We start from the raw sequence: 17,971 nt of genomic DNA, 5'->3' as shown, positions 1-17,971 counted from the left end.
AATGTGCACTTTGGAGAGTGGGGTCAGGCATTCCCAGGGGGCTTTAGGGCCTTTGCTCAAAGAGCCAACAGTGTAGTCACTCTACTGACTCTGGGATTTGAACCAGCAACCTGCTGTCTGAGGGCACAGAATCCTAACCTTCTAAGCCAGGGCGCCTCCAGCACCATGTTTTTTGTACAGATATCCGATAGCTGGGATGAGGATCCATAGATACAGGCTGTAGAGTAAAATTTACTCTATTATTACTCTATTATTAGTTAATGACAGGTCTGCATATTGAAGTGCAGGTGAGCAGATTTCAGACAGCAGGCAGAGTGGAATTTAAATGCAAACATTAAGGTTACTTCAGATTTAGTGCAACATTAACTCCCCAAAAAAGCAGAAAACATTTGCTGAAAGGCGAATCACTCTAGTTTATTCCTGCCGTGATGTCATGGTTGGGCCTGGGTGGTTCTGCTCCCACCCAGATGGTCACACCCCAGGCCCAGCAATTCAACATCACAGTAAGAGATACAGTAAGATAGACGATTGTGTCTGACAGGTATGAGTGTGCGGGGTTAGATCAATCAGAGGAAAAGTGCAGTTGTGCTCTTTTTTGCACTTTGTTCATTTGGTCTTAGTAATGCCAAGGTTAATTTAAAACTGTACTGTAAATATGTATTTGAATTTGTAGTGTGAGTTTGTCACCAGCTGAATTATGGGACTGGCCAACCTGATTTTCTGACTTCGCTGTGGTTTATATTGGCACAAGTTCATGAGATCAGCCTGGGAATCTGGATGCTTTGTTCCTGTGATAAACGGTGACCAGTTTTGCTCTGGCTGCCCAAGTGAGTGTAAAATGTCTTGCAGGGGACAAACTGTGCCAAATGTCCCAGACCTAGAAATCTGCTATCCATATAAAGATGTCTCCTTGCAATGTCTCCATCTGATGCACTCATGGGTGCCTGTCTGCAAAAGGCAGTAGTGAAACATTAATTTGGTTTTTCTTGTTTTGGTAAATAGCAATAAATACTGAAAAATTGTTTGACCTTAAAATTCAACATTTGTCATCTAGGAGACAGAACATGAATTTCCAGTGAATGGAAAAGATTAAACAAGTGACATGTTCAAGTGACGTGAGGACTTTCCTTACTCTCCTCTGCTTAATGCCCATGGGGGGGAGGGAGATCTGTGTAGGTTTATGCTCTGTCCTGATGGATATTCAGCTTTCTGGTGAAACACACCAGGTTTAGCGTGTTAACACATTAGCGTGTTAGCACCAGAGTGTGTCATTTGTAGTCAGATTACAGGGTAGTATGATGAACTATCTTTGTTGTTTCCCATAATGAAACCGCTTGGCAATGGCCCCCTCACTTCGGTTACTGCTGGTCCTCATGTCCAATTTTTATAAAAGTCAAAAGATAAAATGCACTTCATATGTCCAAGGACTGACCCCAGGGCTACATGTAAAGCAGATGTGCAAACTGCTACACTATAGAACCAGCAAAGAATGTGTCCTTCATCCAACAGACTTTTAGAAAGGCCAGGCTTAATCTAGCCTGCAGGTTTTTCTAGCTTGTACTGAGCAAATCGACAACCCAGAATTTTCTCCTTTATGATACCAAGCTCGCCTCTTTGCTCCCGCTGTCCAATCAGTGCAGAGATGGGCGGGCCACTGTAGTTGACAGGAGAATGACAGGGGGACAGGCATGAACACGCAGGACCTCTGCTTAAATGGCTTACCCTGATTAATCCTCTGAATGAACTCTGTCATGTGGAGAATCCACTTATTATGTATGCTGACAATTCATAAGAGTGTTTATCTATGGAACATGAATTTAAAAAAGGTTTGTGCATGACTCAGTAAATCAGATCTATGCGTAGTATTGTTGTCTAGGTGTTGTGCGAAATAGCTGACTAATATTCTGCTTCATTATTGACATGCTAACACAGAAATTTTATCCAAAGCAATGCATGTATTTGAGAAAGAGAGGTCAGCCAGTCCTTGGAATAATTGGGAGTTACGGGTCTTGCTCATGGGTCCAGTAGAGAAATCACACTGCTGACCCAGCGATTTGAACTGATGGCCTTCTGGTCAAAGACACAACATCATAACCTACTGAGACACACACCACCCACAATTTGAGGACCCAACAGTGAAGTCAATATGGAGCTAAAGTCCAGAGTGCTATCCAGTACACAATGGGACCTCACAGAAAGCCCCCATTTCAAATAAAATACCTGTGATGTTGTAGTTTCAGTTTGTCTCTCATGCGGGATGTTCAGATGTCCTTCCTGTGTTTGTGTGTACTGGGTACTGTGGTTTCTTCACACATGGGTTGTTTATTCTTGCACATCAAATAAAAGTGTTACAATGGGGAACTTCTATTTTATAATATAATGCTTGGGGTTGATTGTACGCGGACTGAATATAGGGGAACACAGGATGGAATTAAGTGATACAGATTAAGGATGTGTGTACAAGGTTAATAAATTTGAATCTGTTTATAAAGATCTACCACAGATTTGGGGTCTTGGGCAGCTGGAATCTATGTGGAAAAATCCTAAGAGCCTCCAGCTTTAACAGCCACCTACACTGCTGCATAGCTGAGGGAGACCCACACTGGACAGTGGTGCTGCCCAGTGAGGAACTAGCTTTCCATGGTCTGGACAGCTACTTCATTTCTGATGGCAGACTCACCATTACTCTTCAACACTGCACATAAAGGTTCTTCGAATTATGAAACATTTCAGCTTAAACCTTGTCGAAATGCAGAAATGCTAAAGTTTGCACATTGCATGTATAAAGGGGTGGAGACTCAAACTGGAGTCCCTGAGGTGAGAAGCAGCAGTACTGACCCCCTAATTTCTTATTTCTTAATTTCTTTCATGCATCATGAATGTTATCTGAAGCTCTCATCTATAATGCACCAAAATAGCTGCATAATGCAGTACAAATCATCCTTAATTCTTGTACTGACCATTATAATACATAATGAAAACCTTGGACTGTGGGGGGAAACAGGAGTACCTGGAGGAAACCCCACAACACCTCCACACACACAGACCCGGGGCAGAGACTTGAACCCCAGTTCCTGAGGTGTGAAGCAACTGTACTAACCACTGCAGCAACACACCTCCCACTCATTTTGCTTTATGATATCAGATTGTAGTATTATTGCTGGTTTGGGGAAAAAACTATATCAGTATACTCATTAAAGTTAAGTAAATGTTCGCTGTGGGTACAATTTGTATAATCTACTATTTTGGTCATAAACTGCAAATCCAGTGTTTGCCCAGTCTGCTCTTCTCAGTCTGGCCTCAGTCCAAAACCACACCTACTGCAACCTGAGAAGCAGGAAGCTCCTCCCACTCTCACAAAAAAGAACTGTGAACAAAATGAAAATTAATCAACTCAGTGTTTTTTGGAAAAGGTATGACAAGCCATCATCCATTCATTTTCTATACCACTTTATCCATCTGGGTCATGGGGAAGCCGGAGCCAATCCCAGCATCTTCGGGTGAGAGGTGGGGTCCACCCTGGGCGGGTCGCCAGTCCACCACAGGGCCAACACAGACAAACAGCCACACACACTCGCATTCACACCTATGGGCAATTTAGAGCAGCCAGTTGACTTAATTTGCATGTCTTTGGACTGTGGGAGAAAACCCACGCATGCACAGGGAGAACATGCAAACTCCACACAGAAAGGCACCCTGGGCGACCCGGGGATTGAGCCCAGGACCTTCTTGCTGTGAGGCGACAGTGCTAACCACAGCACCATCGTGCCGCCCCAACAAGCCATCATATTATTCAATAAACAGGAATAAATGGCAGCACAGCGCCCTCTGCAGCCTGCCGTAGAGCAAGTCAGAATGAACAGCTGTCTAGGCTTCTCTCCCCGTGAACTTTAGACATGTAGATGTGTGCAGGTCTGGGCTGGGAGCTTCCAGTGTGCAGGGTTAGCAAACGATTTCTGAATGTTCACTAAAGAAATATCAATCATCCTTGTGAACCTCATTTAGTTTAGACTGATCTACCTCTGACTTTGTGTTTCTGTCACTTTAGCCCCTTTCAGACATGTACTGTACATGTGAATGCAAATATCCGAACCAGTCATACCCGACATTAAATGGAGTTTACTCGGTCAACTCCCTAGTACAAAGTTGGGGTAATTTCCGATTGACGCCCATGTGTGAATGGAGCAGGAAAGTGTCTGGAGAATTTACAGTGGGTGAGTGGTCATGTTGATGATGTCTCTATTATGCAACAGGCACAAAAAAAGAAGAATACAAACATTACAGAGGGTGAAGAAGAAGCGTCATTTTCATGAAGAAAATCCCAACAAACACAGCTAACTGGAGAGAAGATGCAATTTGGGAACTTCTGTCAGTAACTCCTGTCGCCATCTGCGATGTGCTGTAAACAAAATACTGTGACTTCCACAGCGTACTTTTTGCATCATGTCCTGCCTCCTGCATGCTCTACCCAAGCACCAACCCTCATCTAAACCAGCCAGAGTATTTATAGTAGGTGTGAACGCGTACGACATGGACAACATCCTGTTGTGTGCTACATGTGTGAAAGAACAACTCCGCAAAATGTCTGGAGCTGATTCTACTGACAATGTCCAGAGTTCATGTGTGAAAACAGCTATTGATTCCCTCTCTGTTAACCCCCCTTGGCATGCATGTGGCGGTTTGACCTCCCTGCCAGTGAATATACACTCATTTTCTCACCCTTTCCATTATATATGTAATTTAGGAGCTCTTTCTGCCCCCCTGTTTTCCCCTGTCAATCCTATTCGCTTTTTGCTATGAGCCTGATTCACTTTCACCTTCAGTCTGATGCCGGGAGGCTCAGCATGGTTGAAATGCATCCCTCCATCGCTGTGCCTGGCATGTGCTCTTCATGGCCTGTGGATAAAGTCTGAATGGCCCCGTTTAGATTCTTCTGTCCCTGTGTGTGCATGAAGAACTAATAATATCTGTATATTACTGAAGGAACAGAAATGTGTGTATATGTGTCTGTGAAGGAGCAGAAATCTGTGTATATGTGTCTGTGAAGGAGCAGAAATCTGTGTATATGTGTGTCTGTGAAGGAACAGAAATGTTTGTGTGTTTATGTCTTCCTCAGTGAAAAGAAATATGTGTGTGTCACAGTAACAGGACAGCACTGAGGTAATTGTGTGCATTTCAAAAAAGAAATGTCCGTGCTTGTGTTACCCGAGGGATAGAAAATTCTGTTCGCATGTGTGTCACTGTTTGTACCAAACAAGCCGCCAGCAGAGGCAGCAGCACAGAATGTGGAGCTCGTCACCAGAGGAAGGAGAGGGACGTCAGAGTAAGAATCCACCTTTACATTGTGTTCAGGGGTATATCTGTATAGCTGCAATGCCACTGTGAGTGTATTGTGGGGATAATCTTATTCCTAAATTGTGTGGATTAAAAAGAAGAAACTCAAACGAAAATATAAAGTAAATCAGGATTCCTAAAAGAGAGATTTTATGCTTTTTTGGTTACTTGGAATCACATACAGTGCATCATTGATGATCAGGCATGTCGTGCAATGAAAATGAAAACCAATATCCTCATTGGTCTTAAGAAAAAATAGAAAGGCTGCAGTCAGAATAACAAATCAACTTATTAACTGTCCATTCTCGTTGTTGTTAAATATACTTTTTTTTTATTTCACCAAATGTTAGGACTTTTATGTTAGAATATATTCTTTGTCAGGTTAACAGTTTATTGTACGTTAAATAATGACTGTACCCGTTACTCATATCTGGCGTGTTGTGGTGGGACGTTAATTGAGGGAACGCAGGGTCTCACATGCTGCGACCGACAGGAATCCCGCAGTTACCTCAGAACGGCAGTAGGGGGCAGACGTGAGATTCTGCTCTCTCAAGTTAAACCATGTTTTATGTGATAAGTAAAATGTGTTACTCTTTATTTTTAATTACTTGTGCAATTATTTATTTAGGTAGTAATGACCTATTTCAGCGAGAGACACCGTTTGCTAATTAGGTAGCAAATACAACATATAGTAACATAAATATATAAAATGTACATATAAAGGGAGGGTGAAAGCCCCCCCAGTCATCAGGATTACATTTCATTACATTTTAATCAGAAAAAGTTATTTTACATGTTTGTTCAGCTTGCCGAACCCAGTCATTTATTTTTGTCTGACATACGCCACACTTCAGACAGAGTAAAAAGGGTTATACTAGTTAAAAAGCAGAGATTTTACGTTTTTGCCATGGAGAAGCAGTGACATGTGACACTCTGATAAGGTAAAAATGATTCCTCCAGCACACAGTGAGCTATCCCAGCATGCACAGGGACACAGAGGACTTTATATTCACCTGAAATCCTGGGCAGAGGGGTTCAGTGAATGAGGAGGTGAAGCTGTACAGGAGGGTCAGTCCATCAGAGGAGACTCTGTAGAAGGACAGAGTACCAGCCACCCAGTCCAGATACACTCCTACTCTGCGGGAGCCTGAGGGCTCTATGGGTATGACAGTCTGTTTATCCTTGTGCCGGACAGAGTAATTGTGAGGAGAGCAGCTCAGAATCCATGACTTGTCATTGTATCCAAGCCCACAGTCAGCACTATCTCCTTTCCTTATGATGCCTTTATAAGTCACTCCTATACAGGCTTCATATCCACTCCACTCAGCCTCCCAGTAACAGCGACCAGTCAGACTCTCTCTGCACAGGACCTGGTAACAGCCGTGAAATCTCTCTGGATGATCAGGATATGGCTGCTGCTTTGCCCCCCGTGTCACCTTCCTGTTCCCCCCTGACAGAGACAGGAGTCTGTGTGCTGTGTTGGGGTCCAGCGTCAGCTGGCAGGAGTCTGTAGGCAAGAGGAAGAGCGATTAATCCCATCACGAAGCCCAGCATCTCCATCATCATCACTGTCACACCTCACACACTCACTAACACAGAACTCGCTCCAATACACACATTTTATTCCCAATACACTCATGTAGCCGCATTTTATCATGAAAAGTCAAATTGTAAAATGAAAAGACAAAAAGGGTTTTTAATTTTATTTTTTTAATTTTTCACATCTGACACATGGTGCTATTTCATTTTAATTTTCATGTTTGCATGATTTTTGCGCACAGACTTTGGAAACTAAATGGCGAAGTGGAGATTGTATTTTCTTTTTTATCATTTTCCTGGTCCAATTCCATGGAGGGGTGACATCGCAAATGGGCCATACGAATTATATCATTGTGGGTACAGCCTTCAGTGCCACCTGATACAGCCCAACGTGGAGAAGACTTTGGCCACCCCTCGGAGGCCAACATGGATAACGGACTCCTTGATGGACTTCGTCTTCATTCTTAATCCCTGCATATACCTGCCTTTTAGCAAGCATGTCCACTCTTTTCTGTTTTCGGTAATGTTGTTCTGCCTGGGGGGCAGGGGGGGGCAGCCAGTTGACCTTGAACCCCCAGAGGTTTTTTTTCTCCCTACTTTGGAGTTTTTGGTTCCTCTTCTCTGTTGTCTCATGGTTTCTTTATTCAATTTCCTTTTCTTTTTTTCCCCGTTCTGTATCTCCCTCTACGTCTGTTTCATATATTACAACACAACCCTGTAAAACGCTTTGGGACAACTTAGTTGTGAAAGGCACTATATAAAAATAAATTGAATTGAATTTTATTTTTTGCAGAAAATACCTCCCGTACTAACGAAGCAGGAAATCAAGTATGTGAAATACCTCAGGAAATGTCGGACGCCCGCGTGACGCAGCGGGAAGACGCGCCGAAATGTTGCGCGTGCTAAACTAACCACTGGATGCATATCCGCTGCGGTGCATTTCCAACATATGGAAGGCCAACAGGGCCAAAACGTCTTAAAAAACACGTCGATTTTTTACATGCAAAAAATCAACACGCCGATTTTTTTTACATGCAAAAAATCAACACGTCGATTTTTCACATGCAAAAAAATCAACAGGTCGATTTCTCACATGCAAAAAAATCAACACGTCAATTTTTCACGGCTAAAGACGTATTTTTTTACGCCTTCAGACGTCAAAAACAGGCAGAATTTCTCTCTTTTTAAATGAGGACATACACTTAATTATTTTAAAATATAATAAAATATGTGCATGTATGCCTATATTATTAATATTCTTAATTACAATTCGTTGGTACTAGTAGTTGTATTTAACAAATTCTTACTACTTTTCTTCTTCTTCTTCTTCTTCTTATTATTATTATTATTATTAAAGTGAGTAATTATTTATCACCACAGCACAGTGCACCACAACTAAATGTGACCTCTGCATGTGACCCATCTGTGAAGGAGCAGTGTTCAGCTGACAAGCACTGTGCCAGTAGCAGTCATGAGCAAGGTACAGTACCCAGTTATTACTGGGGGATAGCCTGTCAACAGGAGGGGAAAATATTTGAAAATATTTTTTTAAATATTCAAAATGTTTGTACAATGTCATCATTTGTCTATTTAATCAATAAAAAACTAAAACATGTTTTCTTTTAATTCATAAATCAGCAAGTCAGCCCCTTCATCATAGCTATGTTATAGCATTCTGCTTACAATCTTGTCAAGTTTTATACTGTATAACACGTATGCGCACTTCACCTCTATTGGCACACACAGATATAGAGAACAGTCAGAGTGAAGGAAGGTGATTCAAGATTCAAGATTCTTTATTTCTCACATGCATAGTCATACAGGTACAACATGCAGTGAAATGTATAGTGAACCGCTCTTTTTAACTGTGCCTCCATTAAATAATTAAACAAAAAATCAAACAAAGAACACAAGTTAAAAAGATAAAATTTGTAAAACAATGTAGGAAAATAGTAAAACTTTCAAATAGATTAAACAAGTCTGAGACAGATTTACATATGTGCAAGTTATAAAGTTAAAGTGCATTTTGCAATGTCTGCACAACAGTGTGAACAGCTTAGAAACCCTTGTAATAGTGTAGCAGCATGAACAGTGCATGTACAGTAATAAATGATGGAGACAGTATGGAATGACAGACAATTATTATTAATACAGACAAAAATTAGGCTGCTCTGCAGTGATCAAGAATGTAATACTACAAAAAGGAGGGGTTGGGCAGGTCTCAGTTGAGAAGCTGAATGGCCTGAGGATAAAAACTCCTCACAAGTCTCTCTGTTTTGCCCATAATGGTGCAGAACCTTCTGCCTGATTGCAGAAGCTGAAACAGTCCATTCCTGGGATGAGATGAGTTTTTTACAATCCTTGTGGCTCGGCCCATGTCAGCCCCTCTGAGATATGGATTCCTAGGTACTTGAATATTCAACAGGCCACACCACTTCATCTAGACTCATAGACTTTATAAAAAAAAAAAATATATATATATATATATTGTATAATTGTAGTAGGGCTTTTATTAATACTCTATACTACTACTTTCTTTTGTGCTCACATGTATTTACATTTCTAGTATTTATTATCTTGATTGTATTGGAACAAGGTTTGTTAGGTCAAATTCCTTGTAAATGTCACATTACTTTGGCAATAAAATTGATTCTGATGTACAATTTCCAGATTGGAACAGGCTCCTAAGAAAAACTTGGGTTTACGTGCGTAGATTAGCTGCACCACTCTGGATTTGTCAATTAATGGCTGTAGTGATTTTTTCTGCTTTGGGACAATTGAAACTGTAATAATAATATACAATTGTAATATATGTTTAATATAATACACTTGACAAACCTTGTTGCTGAGTGAGTGTTTGAATCTCGGCAACAAACTCCGAAATTGTTATCATCTCATCAGCAAATTCATTTTCAATCAATCGCCCACTTGCCCAACGTACACTGCTTTCCATTGTAGTCTTAGAACATAATAAACAATGGAATAGAGATATTCAAGGACACGCTAAGGGCAAAAATCATAATAACAGCTGTTATATTAAAGTAGCGAAAAATGAGTTACTTCGTCAGTATTGTGTCTACATTAGCTTGTCCATTAATTATTACACAATGCCAGCCGGGTGTATTCTGTAAATATCTGATTGCAGTTCAAAAGAAAGCTTCTAAGACCCATTTTCCTTTGCGCTCCGAACCAAGTTCTCTATCTAGTTTAATGGCACGCACACCTCCGTTAAGCAGTCTTCTGTGGCTCATCACAACCACGTAAAGAATCCGTAATCAAAAACGTAAAGTGATGCAGAAATACATACCTGCGGCGAAGACCTGCGTTGTCTCTTAGTCACGGTACGTTTAAACACGTACGGCGATACGTCCCACTGCTTATTAGTATAATTTATATATTCATTGCTGCGACACGAAACGTCCACTTTCGTAATAATAAATATTTATATTATGTTAATTTTTTCTATGACGTAAGTATACGCGTGGATCATTGAGGTGTGACTGCAAATCACTTGACAGTGATGTAGGTTAACTATTGTTGTCGTAGTTCCTCTTTTCGATTATTCAAATTAGAGCACAAGGTGATTCTGTGTTTATTATGTTGGTTTTACAACTTCAAATCTACAACGTAAAGTGAAAACGAGCAAAGAATAACGCAAAATGCCGATAACAATTTCGATGAATGAAGCACTAATGTGACGGATTTCTCCATTGGGGGAGCTGATCAGACATTGCACGGATGATGTATTTGCGCGTTGCAGTTTTTCTGCACAATCGACCATTTTCACTGATGCCCGAAATGGTAGTCAGAGGCACAATGTGCTGCCATCATTTTAACATGTTAAATTTTTAAAATGCAGTAATTTTTGCTCCAACATTTTCATGTTGACTAACTTTAAAATAATGTCTGTGGGACAACGAATGATGAGAAAAAGTAACAGCTGTATATTACAAGAATTAAAATAATAATAATAACTAATATGTTATGATCTGTCCTTGCGTTTGGAGACTTGTGTCATGACCTGCTCCTATGATCCTCGTATGTGCCACGCCCCCCTCGTTACCTCGTGTTAATTCCTGTTGCCTGCTATTTTCGCCTTGTCCTGTGTATTTAGTCTGTGTCTGAGTCCGTTTTCCCCAGGTCTGTCATTAACGTTCGTCCTGTGCTACTCCCTGTCTGCTTTAATAAACCCGGTTTACCCGTCACGGCTTCCTTAGTCTGATTCTCCGCTCCCTGCTCCTTCGTTCGCGCAGGTCTCAACAACTTGTATGTAAAAAGCCATTTATACATGGATAATAAGACTTCAATATAGACACCATTAAATACCAGCAGTGCTGGGATATCTGAATAAATATGTTGAATGTAGTCACTGGATGGCAGTTACAAGTATGTGCAATTGTTTGTCTAATGGACAAAAGTACTTGAGGCAGGTGTATGACAGCAGATAGTTTGTATGCAAAAAAAGGCAGTATATCAATGTTTTTTATGTTGATTTTCTTATTTTCTTATTTTCTTATTGTTGATTTTTTGCATGTAAAAAATCGACGTGTTTTTTAAGACGTTTTGGCCCCGTTGGCCTTCCATACTCCGTTGGCCTTCCATACCAACACGGCAGCCGCAGGCAATCGCCGCCAATAAACTCAATGCATCAGTTTACACCAGATCCGCTGCGTTGCGTCTCCGCTACGTCTCTGTTCCGTCACACGTCCGGCAGTCCGTCGAGATGCGCATCAAGTCAATTTTTGACGAATACGGATCAAGAACGCAACACAGAGCGCATGCGCCAACTCCCCTTCACAACATGGACGACGAAAAGTTAATTTTGGAGGTGGAGAAACACGGAATTGTGTATACGACCCCAGACATCCTATTTACAAGAATAATAGTAGAAAGGAGAAGGCGTGGAGTGAAACTTCAGAAGTTTTGGGATTTGACGGCAAGTTGAATCTTCCAATTAACTATGTATATACTTGATTTTTAATGAAAGTAACCTGTACTGTGAAGTACTTGTAAACTCCTAATAAAGTGTTCAGTAACCTATATGGGAGTGACACATTATTTTATCCATAGAAACATAGATAAATGTTATGTTAAATATGTTATTCTCCCGTGGTCATGTGATCTCGCAAACCAGCGGCGCGCCGGATCAGATACGAACCACAAACGCGTCCAGTGTGAATTGGCGGACGGCCTCGGACTGAATGCGAATGCAGCGCAGTCGCACCGCAGCGGATACGCATCCAGTGTAAATCAGGGGTAACAAGCTTAATTACAGGTAAATAAAATTATAAACAGCATTCATCAAACATGTTAGACGTGAAATTGTACCCCAAAGAGTGCCACTATTAGTTAATTTGTCTTTACTTCAAAATAAGAACTTCGTTCAAACCACTTCGGACACATACCTCACTCCTGCAGCGCTCAGCGCCGACTAGTGATGTGTCGGTCATGAACGAACCGTTCAAAAGATGCGGCTCCTGACCGAGAGACATTTTTATAAAGCAAAACGTCTCCGCAGCACAGCGCTCCATGCTGCTCCGACTGTGACTGAAGTTTGTGTTAATGGCGTGACGATCAGACAAGGTTCATACCATCAATTTAAACGTAGGGAGGGGCGGGGGTGCGCATGCTGACGGTGTACAGGTACAGAGCAGGAGGGAGGGAGAGGAGGAGAGAAAGAGAGGGAGTGTGGTGCGCAAATAATAGATGAGTAACAATCAGAAACAAAGCGGCATTTGGATGCATTGTAATAGCTATGAAAACTCAAAGGCAGAATGCACAAACTGCAAGATTAAGCTGTCATTTCGAGCAGGATCCACAAACAACCTTAACAGACACTGAAGAACTGCGCATCCAACTGTTCAGATGGAAGAAAAAAGACAGGCTAGCGTGCCTGCTACTGCCAGAAGCCGGATCAGCCCGTCTAAGCTGAGGCACTTAGCTTTTCTGCCCCAAAGAGAATGTTAAAATGTTACACTGTTAGAAAATTGATGGTTGTTATAATGGATTAATACAACTAAAACTGTTGGATGCTGGTGTTTTGCACGTTATAATTTATTTTTTTTATTTGTCATTTATGTTATTTGACTGTTACTGATATGGATCAAAGACAAAAACAGATTTTCACTTGTAAAATGTTCAGTACACGTGTAGTAGTGTTTGATGTTTTTGCTTTTAATCTTTTTGCACTAAACATAATGTAAAGTCATGGTATTAAGGAAATTCTAAGGTTTAGTACACATATCAATCATGGGTCAAAACAGAGCTAAATCTGGCTGAACAGAAGTGACAAAATAAAGAGCAGTTTGGGAGCCAAATGATCCGACTCACTAAAAAGAGCCGAAATTCCCATCACTAGCGCAGACTGAGGATACGTTCGGTGTCACAGCCAGTTTGGGGAGATCACGGGTGCTGTCTTAGGACAATACTAACAAATCTCAAAAAAGTACACTCCGCGCATTCACGAAAAGAAGACCTGTGACAGATTTTTTTAAAGATGCACAACTATGCCAGATTGTATTAAACCCTGTTACACTCTCATACAAACACAAAGATATAATGTATCTCTACAGAAGTTCCCAGATTCCCATTGTTATTTAAGAAAGTAGTCATCTTTAAACCCAAATCAGCCCTTTTTTTAAAAAAAGAAAAAACCACATGCATATCACAGTATTTATGCGAATGCTATCATAAAGTACTATTAATGGTATTAATAATAAATACTTGCAAACAAACTTACATTTCTGGATCCCTGGTCTGGTCCTGCACTCTCCACTGTGGTCCACACTAAATCAGAAGCAGAATGACATAGTACTGCTGTATCCATTTATTTAATTGTTGCATTTTCTCCACATACACGAGTCAATAACAGGGACAGACACACATTCTGTACTCACTTCAGTTTCTCCAGTTTACAGCTGGGATCCTCCAGTAGATCAGAGAGCAGCTTCACTCCTGAGTCTCCTGGGTGATTGTAGCTCAGGTCCAGCTCTCTCAGGTGAGAGGGGTTTGACCTCAGAGCTGAAGCCAGGGAAGAACAGCCTTCTTCTGTGACTCTACAGCCTGACAGCCTGCATAGAGACAGACAATATCTCTCCAATAAATAAAAACACCTCACCATTATAAGCATTACTTTTAAGTAAATGTGAGACTCCAATAAAGATTACAGTAATTACAGATTAGTGTGGAATACCCAGTAATACTGACCTCAGTATCTCCAGTTTACAGTGTGAATCCCCCAGTCCAGCAGAGAGCAGCTTCACCCCTGAATCCTGCAGGTCATTGTCACTCAGGTTCAGCTCTGTCAGCTGAGAGAAGTTTGATCTGAGATCTGAAGCCAACACTTCACAGCATGTCTCTGTGAGATTACAGTTGTTCAGGCTGGAAAAGGAAAAATTTTAAAATATAAATACATACACCACACACACAGGTATATCAAATAAAATATCAAAATAAACATTTTTATTTTTAGATACAATAAGTGATGCAGCATATGCTTCTCATGTTCCTCATGTTTCCCGGCATGAAAAATACAGTGAATATTTTAATCCAAAGCGCAAATACCATGGAAAGTTTAGTGGATCAGGACTGGATCAATGTACTCAGATGAGCAGATTTTGGTATAATACAGCTTCTCCTGTGAGTTAACTGTTAATTTTGATATTTGCTGTACATTTTCATAAGTCATATATTCCCAAATCCTGCTCTGTATTGTCTTACAGAGCCAATTTAATAAGTGTATGAGAGTGAACATGCTCTAAAATCCATTCATTAACTGGGATATTTAAATATATCAGTAATTTAGTTGTTTCCTGTCCTAGTCAGAAACACAAACAGTTTTTTACTTGAGACTCTGAGCTGAGACCAAACTGCTGTTTAATGACCATACAGGGTGAGTTACTCCGAGAATCTGTAAATACATTCTAATTCTTTTGATAAGATATAAAAGCAGTATCATGAATAACATCTGTACTTCTTTAGCAACAGACGTATGTAAGATCACTTACAGAGCTGTCCTAGATTTCTTGATCACAGGCAGTAGCCTCTGAAGACCTTCATCTGATCTGATGTATTTCTTCAGATCAAACACATCCAGCTCCTTATCTGACATCAGTAACACAAAGGCCAGAGCTGACCACTGTGCAGGTGAGAGGTTTTCTGCAGAAAGACGTCCTGAACTCAGGTATTTTTGTACTTCCACTATTAGAGAATTGTCACCCAGTTCATTCAGACAGTGGAACAGGTTGATGGTCCTTTCTGCAGATAAATTCTCCTGTATTTTCTCCTTGATGTACTGGGCTGTTTTCTTACTGTTATGTGAACTGGTTCTTGTCTGGCCCAGTAGCCTTTTAAACAGACTCTTACAGGAATCTGTTGACAGGCCAAGGAGGAAGCGGAGGTAGAGGTCCAAGTGTCCATTCTTGCTCTTTAATGCCTGATCCACTGCAGTCTTCAGCAGGTCAGCTGATGAGTTTGACAGAAACATGTATAAAGCAGCGAGATACTCCTGAATGCTCAGATGCACAAAGCAGTACACCTTCTCCTGGTACAACCCATACTCCTCTTTAAAGACTTCTGTGCACACTCCAGAGTAAACTGAAGCCTCTATGACATCAATGCCATTCTCTGTCAGATCTTCCTTATAAAATATGAGGTTGCCTTTCTCAAGGTTATGAAAAGCCAGTTTACCAAGTTTTAAAAGGAATTCCTTGCCAGATTTAATGCACTTATTAAACTTGGTTTCATTGTTTTCGATGTATTTGTCATCTTTTAAACTCATCTGAAAGATCAGGAAGTGTGTGTACATTTCAGTCAGAGTCCTTGGAATTTCTCCACTATCAGAATCACTAAAAAGATTCTCAAGAACAGTGGCTGAAATCCAGCAGAACACAGGTATGTGGCACATGATGAAGATGCTCCTTGATGATTTCACATGTGTGATAATCCTGCTAGCCAAGCTCTGATCACTAAATCTCTTCCTGAAATACTCCTCCTTCTGGGAATCATTGAACCCTCGTATCTCTGTCCCCTGGTGGACACACTCAGGAGGTATCTGATTGGCTGCTGCTGGCCGGGAGGTTATCCAGAGGAGAGCGGATGGAAGCAGATTCCCCTTAATGAGGTTAGTCAACAGAACATCCAGTGATGTTTTCTTTGTTACATCAAACCAGCTCTCATTGTTCTGAAAATCTAGAGGAAGACGACACTCATCTAGACCATCAAAGATCAACAAAACTTTGTATCTACACAGCTCAGTGGATTCAAGCGATTTCAATTCTGGGACAAAGTGGTGAAGCAGATCAATCAGACTGTATTCATCCTTAATCAAATTCAGGTCCCGGAAAGGAAGAGCAAATATGAAGTGAATGTCCTGGTTTGCTTTTCCTTCTGCCCAGTCAAGAATAACTTTATGCACAGAGACTGTTTTCCCGATACCTGCGACCCCTTTAGTGAGTACAGTTCTGATAGGTGCCACACGCCCACGTAAGGGTTTAAATATGTCATTGCACTTGACTATAGTATCTTCTGTTAGCCTTTTCTTGGATGCTGTTTCAATCTGTCTCACTTCATGTTCATCATTGACTTCTCCAGCTCCCCCTTCAGTTATGTAGAGTTCTGTGTAAATCTCTTTGAGAAGTGTTGGCTGTCCTGCCTTAGCTCTCCCTTCAAATACACACTCAAATTTCTGCTTCAGATTACATTTGATTTTGCGTTGACACTGCGATAGAAGATACCCTGAAATGAAATGAGAGAAAAATGCTCTTTTTTACTCATTTAAGCCAAATTAAACAAATTAAATAAATGATAAACTGAAATGTAATACATATTTTTTCATAAACTCTTTTTCTGTGGCAAATCAAGCACACACTGAATGAGGTACAGCTCTTACTCTTCTCCAGCATGTCAGCAAGATCTTTTTGCTCCATGGTCCTCAGGATGTACAGTGTGATCTTCAGAGCTCCCTCTCTACCACAGGTCTTCTGCATCTGACCATCACTGTCCAGGTCATTGTCCTCCTCCAGCTGAGGCTCAGAGCATTCTGGGTCATTCTGATCCAGGTACCTGTTCAATCTCATCAGCTCATCCTTCAGAAATGTTTGAGCTTTTTCCTCCAGTAACTGAAATGAACAGTTACAGTTTAATTGTCACCACTCCTGGAACCATATTTTTGTATAGTTTGACCTGTTGCAAATATTATGCGTTTGACAGGACACACTACTTATTGTACATCTGCAGAAAATATATTTCAATTTAGATAAAATTTTAGAAAATATACTTAAAAAATAAATGCACACCTTGAAGATGGATGATAAGTCTCCTTTATGTGGGTGTGAATTACATCTTTTCACTCGGTCCCTGTAAATAAAACACAAATATCCATCCATTAATACATCCATCCTCCAGCCACTTATCTCAGTTTGGGGGTGGGGCAGGGTGGTGGGGGGGTCTATTTCAGACAGCAGAAGGCCTAGGATACGGGTTCCTCCCTGGGGGGGGATTCTAGTTCATCACAGGGCACAGATACACAGAGGCTGTCATATGTCATGGGGAATTTAGAAAGTAGCCTAAACACGTGTTTTTGGATGGCAGGAGGAAACCCATGTGATAGAGGGAGAGCGTGCAGCTGCAGACAGACATATAATCATATTGTCGTGTCGAGCGGAGACGGAATGGAGACAAAGGCGCAGACGTCAGGGTATCGGGGAATACGGGGTTTAATTACAGGGAAGGCAGGCAAAACGCAGACGGACAATACAATAAAATCCCGTTACAACGGACATTAAGGGAAATGACAAAACAGTCCATTATATCCAGAGTTGCTGTATACCCAGAACACAGGACACAGGTTACTCATGCCACAACCCAGCAGACACACTTTTGGTATAGATTATTATATTGTACATGTATTAATCCAATTTATCAGATGCGCGTGACTATTAATAATCCCGACTACGTATCTGCGCTGGATATCACCGGCATGACAGGCACTTTGTAGGCGGAGCTGTATGTCCGTTATAGCCGAACAAAACTACAGCTAAAAGCGGCCCTGGGGACCAAATTGTTTGTCCATTATAAGCGAAATTCCGTTATATGCGAG

At 41.0% G+C, this 17,971-nt stretch overlaps 1 protein-coding gene across 1 annotated transcript; it reads right to left on the bottom strand.

Moving 5' to 3' along the window:
• Window positions 1–5,699: 5,699 nt before the first annotated feature.
• On the bottom strand, window positions 5,700–17,246 carry LOC140588905 (NLR family CARD domain-containing protein 3-like). Its single transcript, XM_072711555.1, has 7 exons — window positions 17,169–17,246; window positions 16,763–16,991; window positions 14,880–16,608; window positions 14,080–14,253; window positions 13,770–13,943; window positions 13,613–13,659; window positions 5,700–6,841 (listed from the first exon to the last, which is right to left on the bottom strand). Exons 2-7 carry the CDS (start codon window positions 16,947–16,949, stop codon window positions 6,306–6,308), a joined length of 2,847 nt encoding a protein of 948 aa, XP_072567656.1. The 5' UTR covers window positions 16,950–16,991; window positions 17,169–17,246; the 3' UTR covers window positions 5,700–6,305.
• Between the last annotated feature and the right edge of the window lie 725 nt (window positions 17,247–17,971).

Source organism: Paramormyrops kingsleyae, chromosome 4, assembly GCF_048594095.1.
Source record: "Paramormyrops kingsleyae isolate MSU_618 chromosome 4, PKINGS_0.4, whole genome shotgun sequence".
Lineage (NCBI taxonomy): Eukaryota > Metazoa > Chordata > Actinopteri > Osteoglossiformes > Mormyridae > Paramormyrops > Paramormyrops kingsleyae.
The sequence above is the reverse complement of the archived record's forward strand: the minus strand, read 5'-3'. Positions and strand labels throughout refer to the sequence as shown.

Excerpts from the sequence above, each read along its gene's own strand:
- LOC140588905 (XM_072711555.1), bottom strand. The coding sequence starts at position 16,949 with ATGAGATTGAACAGGTACCTGGATCAGAATGACCCAGAATGCTCTGAG. Across the intron at positions 14,254-14,879 it reads AAGAAATCTAGGACAGCTCT|CCTGAACAACTGTAATCTCA; the intron begins GTAAGTGATCTT and ends TTCCTTTTCCAG. Across the intron at positions 6,842-13,612 it reads CAGACCAGGGATCCAGAAAT|ACTCCTGCCAGCTGACGCTG; the intron begins GTAAGTTTGTTT and ends TCTTGCCTACAG.